Source organism: Pelobates fuscus, chromosome 3, assembly GCF_036172605.1.
Source record: "Pelobates fuscus isolate aPelFus1 chromosome 3, aPelFus1.pri, whole genome shotgun sequence".
NCBI lineage: Eukaryota > Metazoa > Chordata > Amphibia > Anura > Pelobatidae > Pelobates > Pelobates fuscus.
In genome coordinates, this window is record NC_086319.1 from 23,520,883 (window position 1) to 23,532,656 (window position 11,774).

The 11,774-nt window shown below is 40.6% G+C and overlaps 1 protein-coding gene across 3 annotated transcripts in view; it reads right to left on the minus strand.

Moving 5' to 3' along the window:
* Window positions 1–208: 208 nt before the first annotated feature.
* PLXNB2 (plexin B2) overlaps window positions 209–11,774 on the minus strand; it is a 201,527-nt gene continuing 189,961 nt past the window's right edge. For all 3 annotated transcript variants that reach the window (XM_063446803.1, XM_063446804.1, XM_063446805.1), the window contains 9 exons: window positions 11,250–11,350; window positions 8,196–8,280; window positions 7,439–7,593; window positions 7,012–7,172; window positions 4,580–4,727; window positions 4,065–4,129; window positions 3,382–3,457; window positions 2,951–3,025; window positions 209–1,396 (listed from right to left, as the gene is read on the minus strand). In XM_063446803.1, the coding sequence (XP_063302873.1) occupies window positions 1,292–1,396; window positions 2,951–3,025; window positions 3,382–3,457; window positions 4,065–4,129; window positions 4,580–4,727; window positions 7,012–7,172; window positions 7,439–7,593; window positions 8,196–8,280; window positions 11,250–11,350 (971 nt within the window). In that variant the 3' untranslated portion in view covers window positions 209–1,291. The remainder of the gene's footprint in view (window positions 1,397–2,950; window positions 3,026–3,381; window positions 3,458–4,064; window positions 4,130–4,579; window positions 4,728–7,011; window positions 7,173–7,438; window positions 7,594–8,195; window positions 8,281–11,249; window positions 11,351–11,774) is intronic.

An 11,774-nucleotide genomic window follows, 5' to 3' on the forward strand; every position in this document is an offset into this window, starting at 1 on the left:
AAAATGTATTTCTTTTTCTTTTTAAATTTTTTGCCATTACGGTTTAGTATTTATTCTGGTAGCGTCCTGGCAGGGCCGGACTGGATAAAATTCTATACCAGCCCCATGATGCATCGCGCCAGCAGTTGCAGAGTGCCAACTGTAAAGTGCAAGTTATACTTGCATATCCAGAAGCTGCAATGGAATATTGTTCGAATCCAAGCGTTGATAAGATGTGAGACTCTTTATTGGAGATCTCAAGTTTACAATCAGATGCTGGTTGTGGTATTTCTAACATGAATATAGTATTGTTAACGCGTTTTACAATCCTAATGTAAGATACAATGTAGAGGTGCATTTGTTTTTTTTAAGCTACCGGATGCAACAAAACAAATACTAGTAACATTTTAATACAAGAGAAACATATGAAATTTGTACATTTTCAGGTCAGCTTGTACTAAAGTGACTCACAAATAATTACAGGTAGGTCACGATTTCTTTTTTTCACAAAAGGAAAAAAGAAGAAAAAAATCAGTGGCATAAATAAATTTTCTGTACTCTTTACAAAATCATGTATTCATCTGTATGTCTGGAACATGTAAGGCACATTAGAATGTATATCTATATAAAATAAAACTCAGCGTAAAAAAGGGGAAACGCGACAAGCCTTGATTTGTGCTTCAGTGAAATCAGATTTTTGTGTTTTATCTTTTGCTTGTATTGGCAACATGAATTCCGTTTACAATCTGCGCAGCCGTACGTTGCGTTTTCCAAGCCGCATGGCACCGTGTTTCCATACAAATGTGCAAATTTCATACTGCAAGTCCAGTTCATCTTATGTATGGAAAACGTGAGGAAGTGCAAGAATTGCCAAGTCCTTTTGAGTTGAAATGATTGCTTATAAAACATATTGCTTGGCTAAAAAACACATTGGGGAAAAAAAAAATAAAAATAAGAAAAAATAAAATAAAAGATGGAACGGATTTGCAAAACCCAATTTAAAAAAATGTTAATGCAGCTGACTGTTTTGTGCAAGTTCATCCATTATATAAAAACCCACCCCACGTAGGACGCATTTTAAAATTTGAGGCTTCATTTACAGTAAAAATCATTTTAACTTTTTTTTTGTTTGTTTCCTCACTTTACACTGTGTGTACACTATGAAAACAAATGAATCTGTTCAATTAAAAAAAAAAAACAGGCAATAGGACATTTTAAAAAATATAATACTCTGTTTCCTTAAGAAGAGAAAAATGTTAACATCTTTGTTTTGTGATTTTTTTCTTTTTCTTCAGGAACATGTTCTTTCCAATCAGAGGTCTGTGATTTTATTTTCTAGAGCTGCTGCTATCTGCTGTAACCGGCATGCTAATTGCATGCGCTGCGCTCCCGGGTCTTCTTCTAAAGCATTTATGATCTAGAAGAAAAAATAAATAAATATAATTATAGGATTATCTGAATCAATGGCTAGATTAAACAATTATTGTTCTCTGTGTGAATTGTGGCAGACACACAACCTTTGGACCCAGTATGGTCTTCATACATCTTTGCTCTGGTCTAACACAGCGACTAGTTTAAAAAAAATCACGGGAACTAGTTATATTCTAAATTAATTAATTACGCCGATCAGGATAAGAAAGACAAGTTTTGATCTTTTGCCACGCTCAGAAAAATAACATGTATATAAACAACTGAATTCTCTTCCTACTTCTGGAATCTGTGTTTGTGGTTTAACCCGTAGCACTACCATAACAACATCAGCACATTTTATTTTGTTTCCACTGGAAGATAACAGCCAGTAAATGTAGGGTAGGTGGCATGAAAACTTTCCTTGTGGAATGTACAATGTGGGGTAAAAACTGAAAAAGATCAGCATTGTGGGATGCGAGCAATAGAGCTCTCAAAAAAAAAAAACACACAGAATTTTTGCTCAAAAACGACTATGTACACACACAAGAAAAAACAAATAAGATCCCCAATGAAAATGCATAAATGTGAAATAACAAGTAACTTTTCAGTTTACACCTGGATGTCGCTTGGGGTGGGAATGTGTATGTGTTTGAGGTGTTTGTGGTGGGAAATAAAAAAGGTGTTGTGATTTTCTACATTATGAGACGCCTACCTGCTCAATGCTTTTTTTTTTTTAACACTAATGCTAAAGTCCCTGCAGGTTACATTCCAGCACAGGGGAGCCTTTGTTTAAGATTGTGCCACAAGTAACTAATGCATAACAATTCCACAATAAATGTGTAAAATGTAAAGTATCCCCGTGTGTTTTAAACATGTTTTCTTTAGCACCAAAACGTAGTCACACAATAATTCCCAAGCATATAAAACTATTCTGAAGATTACAATTTGTGTGCGACGTGTCATATTAGCGCGGGAGTCTGGGGTGTGCGGTGAGGAACTGATACGGCTAAGTAATCACAGTAATTAATAACTATACTGATTGTATACATCAGATATGATTTAAATCTTTTTTTGTTTCCTCACTTTACACTGTGTGTACACTATCAAAACAAATGAATCTGTTCAATAAAAAAAAAAAAGGCAATAGGACATATCTGATGTATACAGATATAATGGCACATATGACCATGTGAGCAACTACCAAACAAGAAGCCAGTTCTTTCGGCGCATTTCACCATAACGGGATCCTTTCTCTGAATTAATGGATTTTTCCGCATTGAAAGTCCACTTTTGATAAGCGACCCTGTACAGCACGGGCGGGTTTTTGGGCTGCTATGCCACAGGATGTTTGAGCCAGTCTGAAACATTCCAACTTGCCCCTAGTTTCATCTCGATTCTAGTATGGTTTATGTAAAACTTGTGGCTTATTAAGTAACACTATGACCAATGACTAACATACGTTTTTACTCTATGAATATATAACGGCCATTTACAAGACAAACTACTAAACAGAACATAAAATTAAAATATACCTCGTTATAAATCATTGTAAAGCACTTACCGCATCATAATATTTATTTGTGTACTGGTACAGCTGATGTAGTGCTACAAGTGTGTTTAGTGAGTCTGTGTGTGCCTGGAATAAAGAAACAAATATTAGATTACTGGAAAATAGCAAACATATCCCGTGCACACAATGAAAGCATTAATAATATTATATCAAGCGAGTGACACAGACGCTCAAATAATATCTAATGTCATGCCATAAACTCACATAATATTTTATCTTGCAGCTATTGATAACGGTAACACACATTTGCAATTCCCTTGTTCATTCTCCATGTTAAGTGAACTGGGCTCAACGTGTTGTGATAAAGTGTATATGCAGGGAGTATTTTGAATTAGGCACAGGCCCAGCAGAATTTACGTGCAGTCTGAGGGATTGACCCAGCAAAATGACATGTGGTCAGAAGAAGATACCAAGAGACATACCCTTGAAATTTCTGCTAAATGTGTGTTCATGTCCTGGTCGCTCACCGATACCATCTGACGGATGCCTTTGTAATAGCTGTTGGAAACAAAAATGAATGGAAGTTCGTTTTCAGGAGGAAACACTTAAAACGCCGTCAAACTTGGGTTAGAAGTCCAAGCATGAGAATTTCCTTTGAATGTTTATCTTCTTAGAACATCATATCTCAAATCTGGAATACCTCGCACTGCCTAACAAGCCCACAGCGTAAGGGGTGTCCTATACATAGCGACATATAGAAAATCTCTGATCTCTGTAGAAAGCGGGCACAGTCTTCTAATTGATCACATATTAATACACATGGTGAATGAGAGTATTGTGGATACTACATGTCATACAACAGTAAATGGGGCTTTTTTTGGAAGCTTGAGTAGAGAAGTAGAGTAACGAAACATCCAATGCAGGTGCCTTACTATTTTCAGGATTTGCTCCTACCACTCAAACCCTTCTAAAGTCTACCCCACCACCGACTCCAAACCTTGCCAACTGAGCATTGGCCATGTCATCTCCCAGCTTCCACCCTGTATCCCCCGAGGCAGTTGAATGGAAGTTCTACTAATGTTACCAGTTCATCTCAAGAAAAAGAAACCAAAAACAAAAAAAAAAACACAATTACGTTTCAACTATGAAAGAGCTCTAAACTTACTCTTCCACCATTTTTTTGTATGTTGAAATCTCCTTGGCGTATAACAACTTGTTGCTCGGAGACTCCTGTGTAAAGAATGGAAATGCGTCAATCACTCTGAGGTTCAAGCCAAGATATAAAACAGTTATTGTTTACAAACCATTTTTGGAGACTGCAATCAATGCATATGAAAACGTTACATTATGTGTATATTTAAAAAAAAAAAAAAAAATGACAGAAAAAAAATGACACAAGGTATTCTAAATGTTAGATTTACAGGTTTATTCACGAAAGTGAAAACTGAAAGTGAATTTTAACATCAAGGTAAAATTAGCCAAACTGGAAACATTCCCTAGGACGGTCAATAATGCTTCCATTTTGGCTACTTTAACCTTAAAATTAGAAATTCACCTTGAATTCACTTTAAATTCTCTCTTTAGTGCATGGCTCTGTTAGTGGGAGTTATTTTGTTCAAATAAAATTAGAAAAAAACATATGAAAATAGAAAAAGCATAGCAATGGGACAGTTAACTCACTCTGCTCAGTTTGTGCTCCGTCCTGCTGCAAGCGTCCATGAAAGTCTGTGCTATGACCGACAAGGACGCGTCCACCACTTGGTGAACATGTACGTCAAATATGAAGTGTGGGTTCTTCAAGATATTAACCCAGAATCTTAGAGATAAACTGCGGAAGGAAAACAAAACAAAAACGTTAAAAGTTTTTTTTGCTGATGCACAGATGACATTTTTTGCATATCACTCTTTTTTTGGTGAATAGGAGAAATGTTCAGGTTTGGATATTGTTTTTTTTTTTTTATATCCCTAAACCTAAGCAATTGCTTTTTATTTTTTTTTATTTTCAAGCCATACATTTTATTTAGAGTTATAGGTAGGACTGTATTTTTTTTGTTGTCAATCTTTGTTTTATTGAAGCACTGTGAGTTTGTTACAGAAAGGAAGAATAATATATCAGCGAAGTATACACACATATGTAATAACCGTTAACATTGATATACATTCTCATGAGTGTCTGCTTCATTTTATATTTTAAAGGGTGTCGCTGTGCCTGGTTAGTTAGGCATTTATGATTGTGTTAATGTAGTGCTAAACATGGAAAATAACATGCGGATAAATTCAACATAGATTATTGAACTGGGGCAGTATGCTGTATGACGTAGGATTAGGGTCTTAGTAGTTAACTGCTTACTGCCACGATATATGACCCATTGTGTTAATTCAGCTTGGTAAACCACCGCCACTTAATCTTAATTTAACAATCTGGCAGCCACGCTTTGAACATTACGGTTGAAGTGAAAACAATATTGCAGTTGTGGGAGCAGGCCAGTGCAACTAAAGTGGCCGTGTAACATAAGAGTGGTTACCGGTTTGTGAGCTAGCGTCACTTGAGAGGTGAACCGCTGTGGCCCCATACATTTTTGGTAGTGGGCAAGCTGAGGAGGTCTGCTTAGGGAGCCCAGAGTTGCCAATTAAGTGTGATACTTATAGCGGGCTTAATATGGGTTTGACCGTCACATATACACGGCCCTATTAGGCCGCTACTCTGGGGGAATGCATCTATAGATAAAACAGCTGAGTAGAGCATGAGACAAACTGTAAAAATTAAACTAAAATTAAGGCATAATGGTTATGGAAGCCATGGTCAGACCTTGTGTAACAAGTCCTGAATCTAGAGGACAACGTTCAGCTTTAGCCAACTCCCAGGCTTGGGAACTCGTGGGTGTAGCTTGGAGTCAGTCCACGGAGGGTGTTAAGTGTGGCAACCCTCCAGCCCCGGGCTGTGGGGAGGGCTTGCATCGGTATACCATGGACTCGGGTGCTCATGACTGAGTCCAAGTCCCTCCCTGGCGGAATGCGGCAGGATCGCTGGGTTGGTCGCCGCCTGCGGCGACGGATCTTCTGTCTCCGTGGATAATGCCCAAGGGGGATATCCCTGGTGGCTCTCGGCCCGGGTGGGCTCAATACTGGTTTCTTAGTTGCTTGGGATGTAGTGGTGCCCGAGGGTAGCGCACGGACCCCCTCTCCGCCCCTCTTCAATGTGCATTCCCTACCCAGTGTTGCCGCCATGCTTCGGGCCTCTATTTGCGCCAAGAAACGGGTGAAGATTGTATCTAGTTTGCATTTCATGCTGCGTCCGGAGCTCAGGATCAGGAGGCCTGTCCGCCATTTTGAGGGGCAGTCTCGTGGCCTGTTCCCCAGCGGTGAATGCTGCGTGTGGTCAGTAAGATGCTTGGTGCCAGGCAGCGGGGACTGGGATAACCCCCGCCGGTCCAAAGGGGGGGGCTCGAATCGAGAGTCTCAGCGGCGGCTAAGGAACCAAGAGAGCGGCCGTTTCATCCCGGTTCGTTCTTGCGTAGGCCCCAAGTCTCTGATCAGACTGTACGAAGTTGGGTGGGTTAGTGTGGGGTATCCACATGTGCCACAGTGTACCCCGGTCACGTTTTTTGCAGTTTGCCGTCTGTATATCGCGATTAGTGGGGGTATTTACCCCGAAATCTGTTGCCAGACGTGAGAGCCTCTGCTGAACACGTCTGGTCCACTTGGCAGTCAGGCTCCGCCCCCCAGCAATTGCTTTTTTACATTTTCTTTAAAGCTACAGAGATATATTTTCCCTACATTTTAATGCCGCTCCCAGTATTGTTTGCAGACATTGCAACATTTGTTTCCTTCTCATGATACGTCAGTTTGTGCCTGTCTATGCTGTGCAAGTCAAGTTATAATATATGGACAATGACAAGCCTCATATTGGCTGCTTTCACCAAGTCAAATTTAGATCCAAATAAAAAAATGCTTGCTGACAGGATTCTACATGCCTGTGTATCATTTCAATGTACATCTGAGATGTTGCAGGCTCACCACTAATTAATTAATAACCCATCCCCCCCCCCCCAACAAAATACAAAAACATGTTTTCCTGAAAAAAAATATCAGGGATTTTTAAAAACCTTTACCTATTTGTTTTCCATATGTGAACAGTGTCTTCATCTTTAATTTCATATTTTTCGGCTTGCTCGTCAAGGAAGTCAAAGAAATACTTGATAGCTGGAGGTACCACTTGGTTGGAATTGAGAACGGCCAAAAAGAAGTTGTCAACGAACTGCTGTAGCGTACCCTGTTAGGCAAATGTATATATAAATTAAAAAGAAAACTAAAATAACATCGTCTTTCGTAAAACAAAGGCAATTAGGCATTTTATTGAGGATGATTTTTTTTTTTTTTTTTTCTGAAAAAAGACCAGTAAATGTTCTAAAGATATTTATTGTGCAGATATTTCAGACAACGCAAAATTAAGTAACGATAATGCGAAATTAATTATGGCTGACAAGTGACCGTAGCCTGTGTAGTCGGAGTCTATTCTGATGTTTATTGGAAGCATACCTTGACAGAAAGTAGCCTTGTTAGGTAGATTTCTGTTATTGCTTTCGTTCGTTCCTTCTCTTTCATACTTCCTCTTTTGGATTTGCCTTCATCGACCTCGTCTGCTGGACGGACAAGATGCCACGTTTTGTTTTCGTCTTCGAGTAAAGCATGCCCTGAAGAAACGAGAAAATTCCATCAAACTGGGGGATACAACATGTTCACCGCCATCAATGCTTTTAATTTACGAATGTATCTGGACCTGGAAACAAACGATAATGTGGGCGGGAACTATGAACAGGTCCACATGCGCGGTTCCAGAAGCAGGATTTAGGGACTTTGTTCTAAGCACATACAACTAAATAATCCTGACTGATTTAATGGTTTTAATATCAATGACTATTAATTTCACAGCCAACAAGTTTCTTATCAAGCCTTGGTTACATAGTTACATAGCTGAAAAGAGACTTGAATCCATCAAGTTCCGCCTTCCTCACATAAGTTTTTGCTGTTGATCCAAAAGAAGGCAAAAAACCTAGTCTGAAGCGCTTCCAATTTTGCCACAAACTAGGAAAAAATTGCTTCTTGACCCCAAAATAGAAGTCAGATGTCTCCTTGGTGGTGGAAGGTTCAATAGGTTCACTTGCTGATGGTGGAACAAATAGTAATTGAGATTCAAAACCAGTCTTTACAGAGCCTTATTAAAGGGACATTAACGAGATCATCCTGTTTTAGGATATTGATAAAAAATAAAATGTAAAATTAAATATCTACTTACTCTCCCCTGGGAAGTCATGGTGATTTTCCTCTTGTTGTTGAGAGATTCCAATCTTCGACAATATAAGAGTGGCATTATCCCTTACCTATACACAATAAACAAAGGAAAGGTACCGTATATACTCGAGTATAAGCCGACCCGAATATAAGCCGAGGCCCCTAATTTTATCCCAAAAAACTGGGAAAACTTATTGACTCGAGTATAAGACTAGGGTGGGAAATGCAGCAGCTACTGGTAAATTTCTAAATAAAATTAGATCATAAAAAAATATATATTAATTGAATATTTATTTACAGTGTGTGTATAATGAATGCAGTGTGTGCGTATGTGTGTGTGTATGAGTGCAGCGTGTGTGTGCATGAATGCAGTGTGTGTGTGCATGAATGCAGTGTGTGAATGCAGTGTGTGCAGGGCCGGTGCAAGGATATTTGCCGCCGTAGGCAAAACATTTTTTGCCGCCCCCTCCCCCCCCCATATGTCCTGACTTCCCCTCCTCCTCCCTCAGTGGTCCTTACCTCCCCACCCCCGTGTTCCTTCACTCCCCCCCCCAGTGGTCCTGACTCACCCCTCCCCTAGTGGTCCTTACCCTCCCCTCCCCTAGTGGTCCTTACTTCCCCCTCCCCTCCCATAGTGGTCCTTATCCCACCCCCTCCCTCTCATAGTGGTCCTTATCCCACCCCCTCCCTCTCATAGTGGTCCTTATCCCCCTTCTCCCTCCCATAGTGTTCCTTATCCCCCCCCATCCCTCCCATAGTGGTCCATATACCCACCCCCTCCCTCCCATAGTGGTCCTTATCCCACCCCCTCCCATAGTGGTCCTTATACCCCCCCTCCCTCCCATAGTGGTCCTTATACCCCCCTCCCTCCAATAGTGGTCCTAATCCCCCCCCCCCTCCCTCCCATAGTGGTCCTAATCCCCCCCCCCTCCCTCCCATAGTGGTCCTTATCCCCCCCTCCCTCCCATAGCGGTCCTTATACCCCCCTCCCTCCCATAGTGGTCCTTATACCCCCCCCCCCCCTCCCATAGTGGTCCTTATACCCCTTTTTTTTTATTATTATTATTTTTTTTTTTTTATATATTTTTTTTTTCGTCCCCCCTCCCTGCTTGATATATGGCAGGGAGGGGGGCTCTCCTTCCCTGGTGGTCCAGTGGCAGTTCAGTGGGGGGGAGAGGGGGGCTGGCAGAGCTGTACTTACCTTTCCTGCAGCTCCTGTCAGCTCTCTCCTCCTCCGCGCGGTCTGTGCAGCTCACTCTGTCAGCTCACAGTGTAAGTCTCGCGAGAGCCGCGGCTCTCGCGAGATTTACACTGGGAGCTGACCGAGGTGCTGAACGGACGGCGCAGAGGAGGAGAGAGCTGACAGGAGCTGCAGGAAAGGTAAGTACAGCTCTGCCAGCCCCCCTCTCCCCCCAGTCTGTATTATGGCAATGCAAATTGCCATAATACAGACTCTGACTCGAGTATAAGCCGAGTTGGGGTTTTTCAGCCCAAAAAATGGGCTGGAAAACTCGGCTTATACTCGAGTATATACGGTACCTGTATTTAGCTATATAATTATGTATGGTGAACACAAAACAATCAGGGCGCTTTGTTAATTTGATTATTAGAAAAAAAACACAAAGAACCTGTTTATGAGTGCACACAATCTGAGAATGTCTAGTATAACTAGAATTTGTCTTAGAAACAAAAGTTGCTGTAATTGAAATAAAGTTATAATAAGGCTGTCAAAGTTAAGGGAGAACTGTCACTATTCTGGAAACTACACCACTAATCAAAACATATGAAAATCACCTACAACTTGCGTTAAAGGACCACTATAGTGTCAGGAAAACAAACCTTTTTTTGTTTTCACTATATAATCATTAGGTTCCCCCCCCCACCCTCAGGGCCCCCCTCCTGACCCTTTCAGACACTTACCTTAATCCAGCGCCGGACTCCCTCGGCGCTGGTGACCACTCCTCCCACTCTGACATCTGCTTCCGAGTGGAGCAGAATGCCAGAGCCGCGCACGCATTAAAAACACCCATAGAAAAGCGTTCTGCGTGCTCAATGGGATTTTCACATTAAGCGCCGGGGAAGCACCTCTAGCGACTGTCAGGAAGACAGCCACTAGAGGCTGGATTAACCCTGCAATGTAAACAATGTAAACATTCTCTGAAACTGCTATGTTTACATCTGAAGGGTTAAAACCTGGGGGACCTGGCACCCAGACCACTTCATTGAGCTGAAGTGGTCTGGGTGACTATAGTGGACCTTTAACCTTTTTCATGAGATCTGTTTTCTTTTAAGGCACAATATTTTTGCAAATGACATCACAATCTAAGCATGGAGGTGTCCAGTTGCAGGATAAAGACGTGTGAATTGCTACATTTCATTTTATTTTTAATCATACACATTTGTTAAATGGATGTAAAATAATATTAAAAGCCCAGGAAAGTGATCGTTCTCCAAGAACTTGTCCTTTTTTTTGCCCCTCTAATAAACTCAGCTGTGGTTGAAATAAGCAGCTTTGCTGAGAATTATTGTGATGAATCACTGTTTTAATAGAATAGGACACTCATTAAGGTTGAAGAGTTAATCTAGCCACTGCACGATATAGCAGGATTCACCATATGTTTATATGTATTTGAATATATGTGTGATCGTGTTTCACAGATGAAGAAAGTCTTGGATACGGCTCAAGTAGACCCTTTACCCCGGTGTATGTAGTAAATTCTGCATTTCATTGAATCGTATTGTGGTCTGATATGCTCAAATGCATCATCCAGAGCAAACTATGTCTACAAAGCTCACTCAATTGGAACATTGTTTTAGATAACAATAGAACTACAAGCGGTTACATTGTCTTCACATCTTCCAATATTACTGTGTGCAATCCATGATCAACAAATCTCATGCTATTTAGTGACCGGGAACAGTTGGATTACTGAACCTCCTGTCTCAAACGACCAATCTTTTAGTATAAACAGATTTTTTTCCCCCCCTGCATACTGAAAAATCAACAGATATTAAATACAATTCCCGTCTCAACAGTAAAAATCGAACACTTTCTTACATTATAATGCATGAGTGTATTAACACGCCTCCACCGGCCTTCCTTCTGGGACGTTAAATCCAAATCGGACAATATCTGTGCTGTAGAGCCAGGCCTCCACTCTAAAAGCAAGAAAAAAAACTATATAATTAAAAAGACATAAAAGTGTAACAATAAACTTCAACGTCTCCATGTAGAATGTGGAGACGCTCAATGTAGGTGCTGCACATTGTGCAGCACTGAGATAGGAAGCACCTCTAGTAGTTGTGTGAATGACTGCCACTAGAGGTGTAACAAGCCAGCAATAGTAAACACCGCCTTTTCTCAGAAAACACCATATTTACAATGCTAAGGCTGCAGGCACATGCTATAGCATTAAGCTGTAGTGGTTCTGGTGACAATAGTATCCCTTTAATTGTGTTTTGCAACTTTTCTTTAGCTATTTTTTTCTTTTTTAAAAAGAGAGGCATGAGCTAAACAAACTTTAACATATATTGATTTTTTTTAAGCTAGTGTGTAATATACATGCTTAAAGGGGAACTAGCA